This window comes from Hyposmocoma kahamanoa, unplaced genomic scaffold (genome assembly GCF_003589595.1).
Source record: "Hyposmocoma kahamanoa isolate Upper Pololo Valley unplaced genomic scaffold, ASM358959v1 67, whole genome shotgun sequence".
NCBI lineage: Eukaryota > Metazoa > Arthropoda > Insecta > Lepidoptera > Cosmopterigidae > Hyposmocoma > Hyposmocoma kahamanoa.
In genome coordinates this window covers 3,189,488-3,207,866 of record NW_020653855.1, presented here as the reverse complement: position 1 = coordinate 3,207,866, position 18,379 = coordinate 3,189,488, and the positions used below count along the sequence as shown (strand labels likewise).

Below are 18,379 nucleotides of genomic sequence, written 5' to 3'. Positions count from 1 at the left end.
CACACACACACACACACACACACACACACACACACACACACACACACGCACACACACACACACACACACACACACACACACACGCGCGCGCGCGACTGCCTGTATTTTACTGTTCGTTCTTTGCTTATATGTTAACCTTAACTATTTATGTAGTAGTTTTAACTTTACCACAGAATTTTTGTTTCGTTTCCTAATTTCAAATTTATTCCGCAAAGGTTTACCTGGTGTCTCATAACACAGGGTTTACCTAGTTTGGCACCAGTCTTCCACAATAAAAAGTATACACTGTAGTTTATATACTAGATATAAGTTCCACTGTGGAAGAGAATAAATACATTATTATTATTAAGTCAAAAGTGAAAATCATTTTACTTTTCTACTCCTTAGACTATGGAAACCATAGGTCGATTAACAACCATACGATAACTCCATTGTCGATTCGATTTGATATCGTACGATTTCTTTTCATTTTTATTCACAATACCCGAATCGAACGTCAAAAAATCGTATTCGAAACCGGACCGAAATGACGTCACTCCCGTACAATTACTCCATACGTACACCTACACTTGGAAAAAATATTATTGATTGCCTATCACCTGTCTATCACCATGGAAGGTGTGATATTATTAGGAGACGCAGACGTCAGACGATGTAATATGAAAGTCGTTATTTTAGGTGAAGTCTGAATTTTGTTCAATTTCATTAATTTATTTTAATGCAAAACTAACGCATTTCTATATTTTAGGACTTTAAAGTCTTAAAAATGAATGTAAAAGGATTTTAATTTTTTCTTATAACCTATTTCATTTTTTACAATCTATTATAAACTGCCTCCGTGGCCGAACGATTACCATACCGGACTGCCACCCAGAGGTCTCAGGTTCGATTCCCGGGCTGGGAGAAATATTTGTATGGCCTAGATTTATTTCTCTCGTGAATTTGGGTGTAATGTGTGGTTCTCTATGCGTGTGTTCAAGGTACAACACAGGTTTTCCATAGTGCTGGGCTATGTTGAGTATGTGCGTTATTATTGTTATTATTTCACCGACTAACTCCGTAAACGTTGTTGGATAACGATATCGTATACCAATCTCAATCGATCGTTTAACGCGAATGTTCTAAATAGCTCGGAAAGCGTTTTCGATTCGAGAACAATATTCAATCGATCGATTCGGTTAAAATACCGAACAGTCCTGAATCGGGCTGCAGGTGCTCCACGAGCAAGAAGAGCACAGAACGCTTCTATAATGAGTTTCAAAATAAATACGGCGTTATTTTTTGACTCTACTCAACGCTCTACTAGGCAGTAGATTGGTTAAAATTGGTTAAAATATAAGCGGTATCACGGACACTTCTATCTCGTTGGTTTTTTGTTTTGTAGTGTTTGTTTCGATTTCGTTGGGGTTTGTTATCATGGATTCTACACGCACTCAGTGCCTATTGCAATACCTGCTAGTAATAAAATGCTTTCTTTATCTTAATTTCAGATGACAACATCTCACTGAAAGCGTTTCCCACGCCATCATCAATTGAAAATGTACCCCGCCATCGTAAGTATATTTTTGCAACGATTTTTAACTGATTTCAAAAAGAAGACTGCTCGATTTCGTCCAATTTTCTTTACCAGTATTAATGGAATTTAACAAATTCCCAATTTACAATGCCGCGGACGTAAACCAGGGTTGATGTCGATGCTAATTTTTAACCTTAACATCTATCTATATATTATATTCTTTATCTACACACATATCATAAACCCTCTATGTGTTCAAAAACCGCTAATTACGACCAGCATAAAGATAAACTGTTATGTTAGAACAATTTTTTTATCTGTGAAAATGTATAATAACAATTGCTTCATAATAACATCCAATTCAATTTTACTATTACATTCCGAATTTCGAATATCTCTGAAAAACAAAACAATTTAATTCGACCTCAATTCTAATATCAGTCGAGATGAAGTTTTATTCGAAATGAAATGTCAAAGGCAAACAATTTTGACAAATGAGTTAGTGACCTTAGAGGATGGAAAAAAAAAGTTTAAGTTCTTGATTGTCGGCGGGAGGGTGAGCTAACATCGAGGGTGAGCGCGTTTACGTCTCCTATGTCGATCATACAACTACGTCAATAAACGCCGCAAAATTGGAGATTCAAGCGTCTTTCTTCACCCATCCTCGCGCTATTACCTACACTTGCATTATTAATTTTTTTTATTTTCTTTTTATTTATTTATTCAGGACATTCCACATAGAAAAACACTACACATTAAATACCGAACATAATAGTTTAAAACTAAGTGCTCCTACACTTAAGGAACATCACAGCATGCAATGACTACTATGAAATATCAACAAAATTATTGTTGTTTTAAATTATGCGAATATATAGTTAATCTAGCTACTTATAAAATCGATATTCACAAACTGATTTAAGAAATAAAATATTAACATATAAATTTTTATTGCATCTATATCATTGACTTACAAAATCTATATTCAATTATTTCTTGTGAAATTACTCCACTAGTTTGTTATAATTATTAATACAAAGATCGGACACCATGAAAGACCGTGACCGTGACCAAGACCGTGGCAGACGCTATACCAACTAAGCCACAGAACGAACCAGCGGACCCCACGAATTTTTCTATGTGCTTGCGTCGTGTCTTTGTATTCGGATTTTCAACGACTTTTTAGTCGTAGCGCCATCTATGAGAAATCTATGAAAGATTTATCACCCAGTTTGTACCTTTACAGCTACCAGTGGCTGAGTTGGTATAGCGTCTGGCACGATAAGCTAGAAGACGTCGGTTCGAATCAACCGGACCGAAGGAATTTTTTCTGAGTGTTCGATCTTTGTATTAATAATTAAGTACTATAAAATTAATTGAAATGTAATTTATGTATTTATAATATCATCCAGCCTTCTTTTGTAACTGTTCAACAAAAGACCAATGTCCAAATCACGTGATTTGGAAAGCGAGTTATACGCCCTGCAGAGCAAAGAGAGAAAAGACCGAAGTTCGTTTTTGAACCTGGACCCCGATTCAGAACTCTTCGATATTTTAACCGAATGTTTCGATTGGATATCGTTCTCGAATCGAACGGGGCTTTCCGAACTATTAAGAACATTCCGAGTTAAACATTCGATTCGGTTTCGGATACGATATCGTTATCCAACAACGTTTACGGATTTAGTCGGTGAAATAGATTATAAGAAAAATGAAAGTCCTTTTAAACACATTTTTAAGGCTTTAAAGGCTTGAAATATAGGGATGCATTAGTCTTGCATTAATAAAATTGGACAAAATCCAGGCTTTATTTAAAGTAATATGATATTTCCATATTACATTCTTGCTTTGTAAACAATAGGACGTTCGGTAACTTTCATTCGATACTTGTGTTCTGAATAATGTTTGTAGCCTTTGCCGGTCGAGAAGTACGAGTAATCGTACGGGTGTGACGTCATTTCGGTTCGGTTTCGAATACGACGGTTTGACGTTTGATTCGGGTGTTGTGATTAAAAATGAAAAGAAATCGTACGATATCAAATCGAATATCGACAATAGACTTATCGTATGGTTCTGAATCGACCTGCAGGTATGGCAAAAAAGTTGTAAGCGCTTTTCCTGGGCAACCTACAAGGAGTATTGAATAGCAACATGTTCAATAACTCAATAAAAAAAAGGACAATCTAATGAACCGTTTACGTGTATAAATATAGGAATAAAGTATGTATAGTGAATGAAGTAAATAAGACGACACTATTTTTATTAGATCAATAACTAGCATTATTAAACATGTATTTAATATTCTCTTCTCTTATAAAAAAATCGACTTTTAGCTAGACCACAACAAGGAATACTCGTATGTTATACTATACCTACTGGTCATTTTTTAAATTAGAAAGCTCTTAACTTGTCATGTACAGTCCTTAAGAACGCTCATGCCAAAAAAATTTTGACGTTGGCTCCGCACAAATTTGTGAAACAAATATATGCCTGAAGTTCGCGTGACATGCGACAGGAGATGTTGAATTTTGCGCATTAAAAGTACCAAATTCGTTTTAGCGGAATAACTCTAAAACTAAAGGGATTCAAAAAAAATCCGTAGTGACAGTTGTCGATCGTGCATAAATATAATTAATTATTTAATTTTTGTCCTAATAACCTGTAGCATTTCGAGGATAAATAGAAAAAATGTGAAAATTAGAGGTCATTTCGTGATTTTTATCTATCGAGGAAACTTTATTGTTTTATGTTTCTGATTAATGTCTATGCTTGAATATATCGTGTAGTTATTCATACAATATTTTATTTTTAACTTTAAAGTGGATATACCTCTCTAAAATCAAATCGAAGATTAGGAATTTTTCCTCTGCTCCCTCTTGAATCAACTCTCATACTACGGTTAATATTGATCATGAGTTAAAATTAATTTCTGAAGTTGACAAATATGCATGGCATTGTGTGTTACAAACAAATTTACTACTACTATTATGGGTAGATGACGCTAATCCCAAACAAAACAAAAGAATAGCCGGTAATATCCATAAAATCTGTGCAATAAGCGCCATCTAGTTGATCTGTTTGTTATCACTAGAAATTAGAGTAGCTTTGACAAATTGCAACTTGTCAATGTGAAAGAAATTAGTTACAAAAATAGTAATTTTGAAATGAAAGCCATAAGTATTTGAACTGTCTTTCTGTCAATTGAAAATTTAATTTAATTTAATTTATTTATTTGCATATACATTATTTTAAAAAGCACGTATTATATTCAGATGGAACTGTACCACGAAACACAAAAGCATCGAGGAATCGAGTGGCACCACCGAAACCAGGAAAATCGGGTCAATTGCAGAAACAGACTAAAAATCATCCAAATTTGATTAACAGACCACGACCGAAAGGTGAGAATAAAAAAGAATTTTAAATTGTATATTTAAATTCATTTATTTCTTTGATATAGGGATTTACAGGTGTTCCAAAAATATTTTCATATTTCTACCGTGTCAAACCAAAACACTCTAATATCAAATTATGAGAAAAAGCTGCGTAAAGGATTTTTCGGCTTCTTGTAATTTTTTATGATAAAATATACATTTAACTTGCGTTTTTCAATGGAAAGTAAGTTATTTCTATAGAACAACGAATAAATTTATATTCCCTCGTTAAAAGCCGAAATGCAGTGTTTTTTGACGACAACTCACCGAGCACGGGCGCGTGCGTCCGTTTCTTGCCCGAACTGCACCCGCTCTCTGTGTGTCTCACGCTTAAGTTCTTTGCGAGTTAAAAGCTCTGAGTGGCACTCAAGTGTTATGGACAGGTTGTTCGTCTCATCCCTTGATATCATCAATATATATATATATATATATATATATATAAATTGACGATTCGCTCTGGGCTTTATGGAGGGAAAAGTGTCGTTTTTATTTTGACTTTCAATTATTTTGTGAAATCCAGTTTAAAGTGGAATAGGATAGTGTTATTGTGCCTTAATCGAAGATTAAAACGCGAAATTATACGAATCTCGAACTAAAATACCCGTATCGGCCCGTTCTAAGGAGTCCCCGTTCCCGAGTCAATCCAAGCACGCCGCCTCAAATTGCCTATCCTCTTTGTGGCGGCCATATTTACAGAAACATAATTAAACGAAGACATGGCTCAAAGGACTTGTATCCAAGTCAAAATTATTAATAAAAAAAAATTGACATATCGATTGCGAACTGGCAACCGGTACTATCTCAATTTTGACAACTTTACAGGATGAAAAAAAAATTACTTATATAGCATCTGGTTTATTAAATAAAAATACGTACAGTCAATTCGGGTAACTTTGAATCGTGGTGTAACTTTGAACGTAGTTGCGTAAAAGATTTAAAAATTTATTTTATGTATGGCGATCTTTTATTTTTAGTATTGAAACTGTCTAAATCGGAACAAAATTGTTAAACGAAAGTTATGAAAGAAAAAAGTAATGTTAAATTGTATTTTTTTAAACTTTCGCGGTTTTTCTTGGCGAAAGTAGTTTGGTGTGATTTGTTGCTCAGTTTTAGAATCGGAATTAAATATATAAATCTGAATATTGACTGGTAAGTTTTGGTTTTCACACTTAAGTAGAGGTTTATATATCGCTTTTTTAAAGAATAATTTAATTTGGTTTTGTATTTACGCGTAAAACGAATTAGATTTTGACGACGTTACCAAACAGAGAAATTTGGGTAACTTTGAATATGTTTGACTGTGTTTTTAGAGAAGAGGTAGTAGTAGTAGTCTGTTTCCAGGGAGAGTTCTAAAAGTTACTCCTTTGGAAATTACTGTCTCAGTGCTCCAAAAATGCTTTTTAGGAGGTTGGTCTTGGCCCTCTAACGTTGAGACATGTCAAGTTAATAAAGCCGATATTGTGAATATTATAAAAGAGCAACAGCTATCTAGAAAAGGCGGCCGTATTTACATTGATGACGACATTTTATACAAGGAGTAGGGTGAATAGATTTTTGTTATGTATTTACTTTGCCTAAAATAATTGTTATAGGTGATTCATTTTGATCTCGTTTGATAGCTAAATAAGCGTAGAATTTATTATTAAACAGAAAATTTTCATTTTTATTCGCATTAATTAAAAAATCTAAAGAAAAAACAAGTTTTTCATTTCAACTAAATTAGTTCGTCTCGTTTTATTATGGCAATACCAAGTCAAATGTCGTTTTTGAACGCACTGTCAGGAATATTTGGACAGATTCACATCTAAAAAATATGAATATGTCGTATAATCTTACACAAACTGTAATATATCTAGAAAATATACGGTTTCCATATCGAAGGCTAATCTTATTCAAAGTTACCCAAAATTCAAGGCAACTTTGAATGTGACTTTTGGAGCAAATCTAGAACAGTTTTGTTGAATAATATACTAAATTCCTCCTATAAGAACGAAAAAAGGGCTTAAAAGAACACTATTCAGTTAATAAAGTCATTGTTAAGAAACATAATTAAATTTGAAATTATTAGAAAAACGCAAAAAATGTTCAAAGTTACCCGAATTGACTGTAGTGTATTTTTATTTAATAAACCAGATGCTATATAAATGACGCAAATAATTTTTTCTTCACCTGTAAAATTGTCAAAATTTATATAGTATCGATTGCCAGTTCACAGTCGACATCAAAAAAACATCACTTAAGATACTTAGAATCAGAACTTATATGTCAGTATCAAATCTGATAGCATTATTATTATTGATTATAGTCCATTTGTTAGGTACTTAACTAAGTGTAAATCTTTTTATTGAAATTCATTCACATCTCAAACCTAAACAAATGGATTATACATCGACTTATCCGTAGAACAAAGACCTATGTGCAAGGGAGCGTATTCTCAGGACATTTCGTTCGTTGTTCTTCGCTGTGGATATCAGATTGACTGTTGTTCGATTTTATAGCATGATTTTATATTTCCAAACCAAAGTCCTTACTTTGAATAACGAGATTATGTATTTTATCCTGTTTTCGCTGTATAATTACACTGGACTCTGTTCTTCGAATGAGTCGAGATATAATATGGTATGTAGGACTGTTTTCCGCAACTAGACGTCGCAAAGCATGTTTTATTAGATAAGTTAACATTTACTGTCATTTTAGATCCAGAATCAGATCAAGAATCTGACGAATACGACTATCCCGACAACATGGAGTTCAAATCGCCAAAAGTCGACTTGTTTAACCCTACACCACGTAAGCTACAAATTCTTTACTTCTCTTTGACCGCTTAACTGAGGCGGTTCCTGAAGTAGTGGCGCGGTACGGGAGGAGTGACAGTTTACGTAACAGTTATGTGCCGATGCACAAGGGATCATTTCAACAAGACTTTTCTGACGATATTCAATAGCAAGTTAATTGAAAAAAGTTCCTACATGGTTCCTACCAATTTAGTCGATTGTTATAATTATTAATACAAAGATCACTTGGAAAAAATTCCTTCGATCCGGCCGGATTCGAACCGACGTCTTCTAGCGTGCCAGAAAAAAATGTAACGAAACTTGCTAGAAGACTTCGGTTTGAATCCGGCCGGATCGAATATTTAATTGTAAATAGTTTTTGCCCACGATATTGGACATTAATGGGGATTTAAACACGACATTAGCAAAGCGCCGGGTTAAAACCCGGCCGCTTGCCCATCTCTGGTCGTAGCACATGCAGAGAGCAGACATCAAGCTGTGTAATTGTTGCTTCTTGTTTGTGTGTTATTTGTGTATTATCTAATTGTTATGTTTTTTCCTTTCTTTTCGTTTTTTTTTCGTGTTCTAATTATGTAATCGTAATAGTTAAATTTAGGTATGTGTCCTGTGACGTTTCTCTCAACTCAATTCATGTTGTACGGTATGTTTGCAGGTTCTCCAATCAAATGTCCGCCACCATTGAAAAAACAGGCATCTCGCCCCTCAAACGCCAGTGCACGACCTATTCCGCCCACTAAACCAGCTGGGCTTTTCACACCTGGTAAATAAGCACACAATGCAAAAGATTTTTTTATTATTAAGAGATAGACATGTCCGTTGAGCCATGTCTTCGTTTAATTATCGGGATCCTCTGGGATCCTCAGTAATATTTTCCATTGTAATTCTAATACATTATGTTTTCACTTTCTCTTAAATAACTTAGTTCACTTATTTGGGCTTTTTAAATTGTCTTAAACGGTGGGAGTCAATATATGTTTCCACTTTCACTTAAATCAGAATATCTTCTATCACTTTGAACAAAAACTTTGAATTCGTAATTATTGGAATTTTTAGGATAAAGTCTTTTGTAATTAGGCTTAAAATAAGGAATATACTTCTAACTTTCTTCATCACTATTTCTTCGTTTTTTCTTCGTAATGTACTTAAAATAACAATAATCTTCGTAAAACCTGTACTTGTAACTTCAACAGCCCGTCATTTTTCGATCGAGTCCAAAAGATATACATATAGATGTATATAGATGAACGCGTGTAATAGACAGACAAACACCGAAAGTAATTTAAAAAAACTTAGATCTATAATTTATTTTTATTTGTTTATTTATTCATTTCTACATCCTACATCAGGCAACTATGATATTATAACGTAAGGACTAACATAGATATAATATAAAAACTAAATAAAAATTAAGCATAGAGGGCTGATTGCTACTTAATTTTTTAATTTAGAATCAAAACAATAAAATTTGAGAATTACCCTTAGAGGATGGAAAAAAAAAGGAATTAGCAGTAGAAGGCAAGACACAAATGTACCTTAGAGGAAAAAATAAAGGATAGGAGCTGCCCTATCTAAGGAATAAACGTGGCTACCTAAACCAAAATTATACACCACAAATGGCGGATTTCTTTAATGTTGTATCATAACTTCGATAACTCAATGTCCCATGCAATTGAATGTTGAAACTGTTTTTTTATGTTTGTAATTTGTATAGTTTACTGTAGTCAATGTATGATTAAAACATTTCATTAAAGTATGTCAATATTCCATTTGGGAATGTTTTATGTCATATGGCAATATCCGAGAATGTCATATGAGATTTTGAATTTGTTATTTTGCATTTATAAACGCTCAAATATTACAAAAAAAGTGAATTTGCACAGAAAAAATGTAATTTGAGAGTATGTTAAAAAACTTCTTTCAAAATGAAGCGAACAAACGAAAATGTTATTTGATCCAATTTTTATGTTCGGCAGTGCTATAATTTCCAACCATTCTTTCTTTCTTTTTTTATTTGTTACCTTTAAAAATAAAAGAATAATAATGAAATAACAAAAACCTCGTATTCGAATTGTTTTAATAACAGAATATCGATAATATGTATGCTTACAAGAACAACACTATCTCAAAATAATCGTTATCAACAATCATCAAAATATACAAACAAACAGGTAATCTAAAGTAACCAAAGCAAAATCAGGCAAGACTTATGAATGAACTAGGTATACTTAAATAAGTCTAATTACACGAGATATTTGGGCTATTGTATGATTTATAGACAGGAAAATAACACATATTTATATTTTTATTGGTTCATTTTCGCTTTTTCTAATGCCGCATCCCTTAATGCTGCAGCGACACATTTTTATCAATAGTTAATTGTTCTCATTGTCAATATTTTTGTTCATTTAATTACAATTCATGCGAATAATTCAATAAAACATTTGGCGAAACATTGGATTTGGCGAGACATTTGATGTTATGCCCTTTGACAACCGTCTCCGTACTGAAACCGAAATGGTAATATACTCAATGAGGTCGATTCACTGTATTCAAATTTCAGTTATTATGAAATAGGATTGTTTCCAATTTCCTTCTGAAAGTGTGCAAAAAACTGATCCAGTGCATATTTTTTTATTAGTAAAGATATGCCATAATGTCTCCGAGTCTCACTGAGGTTTTCAATTTAAAATGTATTAACGTCTTTTCAATTTCAGGTGGAGTGCCCGTAATGAATGAATTGGACAGTGTACTGAAAAAGCAACGTAGTAGTAAGTATAGTTATCGAGTTCTTAGGTTGTCACAATTGTTACACATAGCAAATGAAACTATTTTTCCGGATTTAAATCGCGTATATTTGTTTTTTCAATCAAACTAACGCCACGTTTCAAGCCCTTCACAGATTCCATGGTCACGGTTGACTGAGGTGGTACAGTCATCAACCAGTTATGTCTAATATTAATGCAAACCACCCTATTTTTTCACTATAGTTACAAAAGTTATTAATTAAATACCTTATTTTTAATTTTACAAAGAACATTCCAATTTACGCTGCATCTGTTTTACAAATTATATTATTTGACAATATGACTTTTTATTAAGTTAAATTTATAATTAATTTAATAATCGAAATTAGAATAAATTAAAACACATTAATCAGTACTGCAGGCTTATGTCTGTTTGGGATTTTTAATCAGAGGAAATACTGGATCCCAAACTGGTGGTACGGAGAAACCATCTTCCCTGTTGAAATTAGGATGTTTTTTTAATTTCAATGGCCTCTCGCACGTCGTAATGTTGGTTTGATTGAAAAAACAAATGTACGCGATTTAAATCCGGAAAAATAGGTTCATTTCCTATGGTAAGTATAGAGTTATTGTCGTTGTTTGACGATATAGGTATTTGTCGACCTCGGTGGCCCACCGGCTTGCATTGTGGGCACTAGATGAAGAGGTCCCGGTTATACTATGTATAATAAGACAAGTATAATAATAATAATGCAGACACTCATAGCCCCGCACTAGGTGTAAGAGCTGAATAGCGACACTGTCCTTACAGGGTGTTACCTCGTGATCGCGGTAACCGTTAACACGAGGGTGTTCTCGGAGTAGTTTGATAGAATAAAAAAATTTTTCTAAGTGTAAAAGTAATGTTGCTTAATTGTAAATAAAAATGTAAAATAAATGTTTTTTAAATATTTATTAATGTTAAGTGTTAATCGTTATTGATATTTATTGTTTTTCGATTTACCACATCAACAAAATTAGAACTAGCACATCTTACTACAGCAAAATAAAACTAGAATTAGACTAAGTCAATGCAGCAAATCAAGTTAAGTTAGTGTACAGTTACGTACAACAGTAACCGTACACTAGGTTTAAGTAGCTACATAGCTCCTTGTGAAAGAGTTCATCCAGGGAAGTACTGTCACCTTAGCCATTTCTGAGTGTGTAGGTAATTACAGGCACATGGGACTTGTCAACTTATGTCTCAGGGTGGCGGGAGCAGTGGCAGTGCCCCTAAGATCTTTGCTATTTAAATCTTGAGTAGCACTGCAACTGTTATGAATAGGCGCGTCGCTTACCAACAGGCGCACTACTTGTTCGTCCCGTCACTTGGTATAATAAAAAAATTTGGGAAAACCTGTATCGCGTGTCCATGAACACACACATAGACAACAAGAAATTACACCTAAACTCATGAGAAAAATAAATGTTGGCCATTCAAATATTCCTCCCGGCCCGGGAATCCAACCCGGGAGCTCTACGTGGTAGTCCAGCATGGTAATAGCTCGGTCACGGCGGCAGTTATGATAACTCCATACAAGCGTAGCAGAGTGGCTTGTATGCACGCCCGCTGCACGCCCTGTACGGACACATTCGCATAATTTTGCGTTGCATATGGCGGATCGTCGCACGCGCCATTGATTATAGAATTGAACCAAAAAAACCTAAGGTGCCTTCAAATTAAAGGCTTATAAAAGTACTGCAGTGACACCACTTCAATTTTGATACAATATTTAGAAGCGCAGTTGCAGCGTCACTGTCGTGATGTCACGTCGTGCTACTTTTATTTATTATTTCCATAATGGGGGCCACCAGTCTTGAGCCAGTGTCGGTTTCGATGTATGTTGTCGGTTTAATCCCGGATTTCTATATAAACGGATGCCTCTCAGCTTTCTAACCAGAGTTGCGTAGGATCGTCCGTATGGATCCTTAAGTTTTAAATTTGTGTTTTTTTTTGTTGTTGTAAATATTTATTTTTCAATTTCATGCTTTTAAATAAAAATAAAACTTGTAACGTCTGTCAAATACAGTCACATTTAGTGAACTATTAATCTCCGGACAGAGTAAAAAAACCGATCTCAAAAGTTCGTCGAGTTACACCTATTTACCAAGTTTTATTGAAATCGGTTACCGCAAATTGCGCGAAACCGATTTCGACCCCTAGTTTGCCAGAGGTGGAATTTTCTTCAAATTTAAATGGGACCAATGAGGTACCCTCTTTTCAACAAAAAATAATCATCAAAATCGGTCCACAAGGTATCGCGAAACACATACAGTCGAACTGAGAACCTCCTCCTTTTTTTTACATCGGTTGAAAATGACTGCAACGCTTCTACAACCGTCTAAAGGCGCGTTCCCATTATGTCGTGACAAAAGATTGTCGTACAGTTTACAGTGTCGTGGCTTGTATATTTAAATGAAGTTGTTCACATATAGCACGACACGATTAACTGTCGTTCACAATTTTTTTCGTTACAACGACAAACTGTCGTCATCGTCACAGTGGGAACAGCTAGAACGACAGTCGTCTGACGATAAAAACGTGACGACAGATTGTCGCAGTTCCTATTGTCGTCACGTTTTATTTATCGCTGTCCGCACGTATTCTGCTCCCCTGCCCTCCCCTCTCGTAACCCGCGCCCTCTGCATGCTTTGCAGTAGCGTTGGGTCGTAACCAGAGATGGGCTAGGAGGCTGTCGTGAAACGATAAATTGTCGTCACTATCTAGTGGGAACAGCTACTCACGACAATCGTCCAACGATAATAAAATTTGACGACATAGTGGAAACGCCTAGTGAAATCGCCCTAATTTGAAGGCGCCCTGATTCCTATTTATTTTCAATGTTACAACGAGCGCGAACTTCATAGTTGCGGTGTATTGAAAACAATTCAATCCAAATCTTCACTTCCGAAGAAATATCCATATATTAGTAAAGAAAAGGCATTCATCGAAACACAATTTTTTAAATCGGAATTAAAAGTTACTCTTCCTGACTTCTCGTCGCTGCTTACTTTTTTAATGTCTACGCCCATATTTTGGGGCACAGACTGTGAAGCATGCTTCTCAATCTTTTCCCATAATATTTAAAATTGTTTCATCATTTTAAACACGTTCCTTTCCCCGTTATAATACATGGTTCAAGTTTATTGTAATGGACATTTTTATGACCCAAAGCTTTGTTAAATTTTTCCACAAAACTCAATTTCAAATAATCTGCACTTCATTTGAAATCGTCATATGGATTAAACCCTACTGCTCATTCGTACGGCAGATTCCCCTGAAAAGAATGAGTGAGAAACTCTAGGGGTTGCTCTTTGTAAATAAACATTTGTACACATTTATCATTTACAATATTGATTTCAAACATCGTCGAGATCGAGACAACCTACATCCCTACCACAGATGTTTGTCATCTAAGTAAGCACATGTTGTATAATAAATAGGGCATGCAAACCGGTTACTCGGTTAACCGAAAAAACAATTGTTTTTTTAGTTTTCTGATACTTTTAAAGAATTATTTGTGTAGCAATAATAAAAACCGAAAAACCCTGTTTTCAAAATCACTCCGTTTTCGCATGCCCTAATAATAAATAACCTTTATTATAAAGTTTTTGTTTCACTACAGTTTTATATTTTATTATTATAGAAGCGTACGGACCGGATAAATGGATAAATGTCTCCTATTAAAGGGAGACTTTATACTTAGCTAATCTAATTTAAAATCTCTACAGAGGCAGCAGTGCCAAATCAACGACCTCCACGTAACCAAAAACCAGGCAACCTAAAGCCAAAACATCCACTTCCGGTTTCACTAAGTAAAGTGCAACAGATGAATATGAATCAGTTGAAGTCTCCAGTCCTGGCGAATAAGCCTTTGCCACCACAACCAAAGGATATTGAGCCACCCAACCCGGTGTGGAGACCAGGTAAGCCACCTATTCCAAGTTCATAAATTAACCACGAAAGCCTAGTGAATGGCATAGACAAGGGCCTGAAGGAATTTCGGAACAGGACTTTTGTAAATAGGTCTTTTCAGAGTCTTCATAGTACAGGCACACGCCGGACACTCCATACAACGGTCGAAAGTTATTTACCTACTACTACTACATACAGCAAGGCGCTATCTGCACACGCACAAATGTGTGCGTCAAGTGTCAAGGTTACCCGTCACTTTCTCGTATTATTACGTGACGTGGTCAGAGCGGCAACATAGCGAAAATTCTAACGCGAATCTGTTATCTATAATTCTATTAATAGAATCCTAATAATTATACATTTTCATTGGGTATTTATATCAATATAATATTTTTCATTAATTCACTAACTAGAATAATTAGGTAAGGTATTCACTACATAATATTTATGGGCAAATTGAAAATTTGAGAACCCTTATAATCATTAATACAAAGATTGAACACTCAGAAAAAATTCCTTCGATCCGGTCGGATTCGAACCGACGTCTTCTTGCATACCGCATACTTCATAGCGTCTGGCACGCTATACCAACTAAGCCACGGAACGAATCAACGGACCCAACGAACAACGAAAAACTTTATTTTTTATGTATTGTCAAGAACCGGATATTCCCTTACGCCTCTAAGCCTTACGCTACTAACGCATTTTCTCGGTTACGCAATAAAATTTAATTTTTTTTATTTATTTCATTTGCAATAAAATAAAAAAGAACTTTATAAAACTACGCTCCGGTTATAACTTAACGGATGGAACAAAGACCACAGGTTCCTGGAGTTGAATGATAATTTCTATTATCTGGAGATAGACGTAATAATTTCTTTTTTTTTTTTCATTTTATTGTAGCGCCAGCAGCCCCATTCCAGAAGCCACTCATGCCAGCACCTGAAGCAGGTATATAGATAACACTATTTTTTTTTAGCAATATTTTAATCCTCGTTGACTAAAAACGGGGAAAACGTTTTCTTCGCTCCTAACATTTTGTATTCTATACAGCCATTTAAAAAAATACAAGATGGCGCGAATTTATGTCCAAGGGTCTATATAAATATATATAAAGATATATTTTAACTGGATGACCACTTTGATGACTGAGAAAGTGAATGAAGTAAATAAGACGACACTATTTTTATTAGATCAATAACTAGCATTATTAAACATCAATTTAATATTCTCTTCTCTTATAAAAAAAATCGACTTTAGCTAGACCATAACAAGGAATACTCGTATGTTATACTACACCTGCTGGTCATTTTTTAAATTAGAAAGCTCTTAACTTGCCATGTACAGTCCTTAAGAGCTCTCATGCCAAAAAAGCTTTGACGTTGGCTCCGCCCAAATTTGTGAAACAAATATATGCCTGAAGTTCGCGTGACATGCGACAGGAGATGTTGAATTTTGCGCATTAAAAGTACCAAATTCGTTTTAGCGGAATAACTCTAAAACTAAAGGGATTAAAAAAAATCCGTAGTGACAGTTGTCGATCATGCATAAATATAATTAATTATCTAATTTTTGTCCTAATAACCTGTAGCATTTCGAAGATAAATCTAAAAAATGTGAAAATTAGAGGTCATTTCGTGATTTTTGTCTATCGAGGAAACTTTCTTGTTTTATGTTTCTGATTAATGTCTATGCTTGAATATATCGTGTAGTTACTCATACAATATTTTATTTTTAACTTTAAAGTGGATATACCCCTCTAAAATCAAATCGAAGATTAGGAATTTTTCCTCTGCTCCCTCTTAAATAAACACTGAACTTGAAATTGTTCAATTTATCAATTAATCTTTACATCGAATTTAATACGTTCGAATGTTCATTAGATCGATAATTCATAATTTTCAACTTTGAAAAGGCAAAAAGTTTTGAATTACGAAGTCTTGGAACTGGTTGATAGGTATTATAGGAATGCTTTAATTTGGAGTTATTTAAAAATAACATCGCATAATATAAAACAAACGTTTAAACGTATACATATATTTTTGTTTTCCAGAGGAAACGTACGAAGCTGTAAACACAGGTGACTCCGACGACGAAGATTGGACATACGAACCATTACCTTCCTACAATATTTATAATATTTAGTTTTTATGTTTTATTTTAATCAATGTTTAATCATTAAGAAAAAAATACGTGTCATATAAGTGTAGGTCTACAAAAAAGTAGTCAATTTTGTATTATTTAAAATCCCATTATAATGATGATATATCACTATGTATTTACACCTTAGGCGCTGCGCAGATGGAACATTGATCATCGAGTTTCGGCAACTGACAACCCGCAACTAACTGTTTATGACGTTTTCATATAATGTCAAGAAACCGCGCAGACGTAGCAACTTCTGCTGAGAATTTCCGCAATCGACTACAGTTTTCGATTGCCGAAATCCGTGATTAAATAAATTCTTTATTGCCGCAACTAGAAACTTGCAAATTTGTACCGGTTGTCTCCAGTTGCCAGTTTCAGCAAACGGCAACCGCAACTCCCGAAGCAATTTCATTCCCTCCCCGTCCCCCCGCAGCGTCAGTCTTGACTGTGAATTTCGAAAGTTTATTTAAAATTACGGCAACCGGCAACCGTTAATGGAAACTTGTAAAAAGTTGCCAGTTGCGTCAACGAACGTTGCTCCATCTGCGGAGCGCCTTACTCACGCACATGAAGGACAGAGTTCATTCTCTAATAATGTGGAACGAGAACCGTGTTTCTAGACTTTGCTACACAATGTCGAAACACGTATGTTCGCACAAAGCTTTATTTTTCGGACACGGTTGATCGAATAGTCATATAATCGAATGTTCAATTAAATCGAATGCTCGTTAGGTCGAAGTTCATGTGACGCGAATGTTTATTAGGTCAATATTGGTGCAAAATTTCAATTTGTATTAAATGTAGTGTTTAGTTTGTGTATATAAGTACGTAGTACAATCAAGGGCCTATCAAAGTTGTCAAGGGACTTTGGACCGTTCTTATCTTAGACGACAGAGTTGAATTTTAGGGCGGCTTCAAATTAGACGTTTCTAGAAGCACTGCAGGGACGCGGCATCCGCGCGTCTTCACTGCTGTCATTTTTAGTTCACTAATTGTGACTGCAAAAGTAGCGCACACGCATGACCGTGGCGCTGCAATTGCGCTTCTAAATAATCTCAGTACAGCGTACTAAAAAAACTGACCTCAAAAGTACGTGGAATTACATCTATTTGCCAAGTTTTATTGAAATCGGTTACCGGAAAGTGCGCGAAACCGGATTCATCTTCTAGTTTTCCACGTTTAGAGGTAGAATATTTTTTTCAAATTGAAATAGGCCCAATACTGAGGTACCCCCTTTCCAACAAAAAATAATCATTAAAACCGGTTCACAAATTATCCGGAAAAAAAATAGTCGAATTATAATCACAACAACGCAGATACACAACATAGTCCCACACTAGAGGAACCCTGTTTCGAGGTTGCCATGGACAAACACAACAAATTACACCCAAACTCACGAGAGAAATAAATGTAGGCCATACAAATATTTCTCCCAGCCCGGGAATCGAAACTGGGACCTCGGCATTCCGGCATGGTAACCGTACGGCAACGGAGACAATTATTTGAGAACCTCCTCCTTTTTCTCTAATGTCATGGCAAAATACGCTCTGTTTATTTAACTTTTACGTTTTAACTTAAATGACCGTCCCGGGCACGCGCGCGAGCATGGCTTGTATTTGTTATATTATTCAGAGGAATTTAAATGTTGTTGCCTAGTAAATAGAATTCGGATTCGCCATTAACGCACATGAAGGCGTGGTAACTGGGCGCTTAGTTGTACATGTACGATAACTGCCGTCGTTAGTTGAAAGCGCGCATGTGACAATTTTTTGTTAATTTCGTTACAT

General features: G+C 35.0%; 1 protein-coding gene across 1 annotated transcript in view; it reads left to right on the top strand.

Moving 5' to 3' along the window:
- LOC113232189 (pollen-specific leucine-rich repeat extensin-like protein 1) overlaps positions 1-17,703 on the top strand; it is a 24,148-nt gene extending 6,445 nt beyond the window's left edge. Inside the window, exons 4-11 of the mRNA XM_026466831.1 lie at positions 1,491-1,553; positions 4,789-4,917; positions 7,648-7,740; positions 8,398-8,505; positions 10,460-10,513; positions 14,261-14,455; positions 15,348-15,395; positions 16,498-17,703. Of these exons, the coding sequence (XP_026322616.1) occupies positions 7,695-7,740; positions 8,398-8,505; positions 10,460-10,513; positions 14,261-14,455; positions 15,348-15,395; positions 16,498-16,589 (543 nt within the window). The 5' untranslated portion in view covers positions 1,491-1,553; positions 4,789-4,917; positions 7,648-7,694 and the 3' untranslated portion in view covers positions 16,590-17,703. The remainder of the gene's footprint in view (positions 1-1,490; positions 1,554-4,788; positions 4,918-7,647; positions 7,741-8,397; positions 8,506-10,459; positions 10,514-14,260; positions 14,456-15,347; positions 15,396-16,497) is intronic.
- The last annotated feature ends 676 nt before the right edge of the window (positions 17,704-18,379 follow it).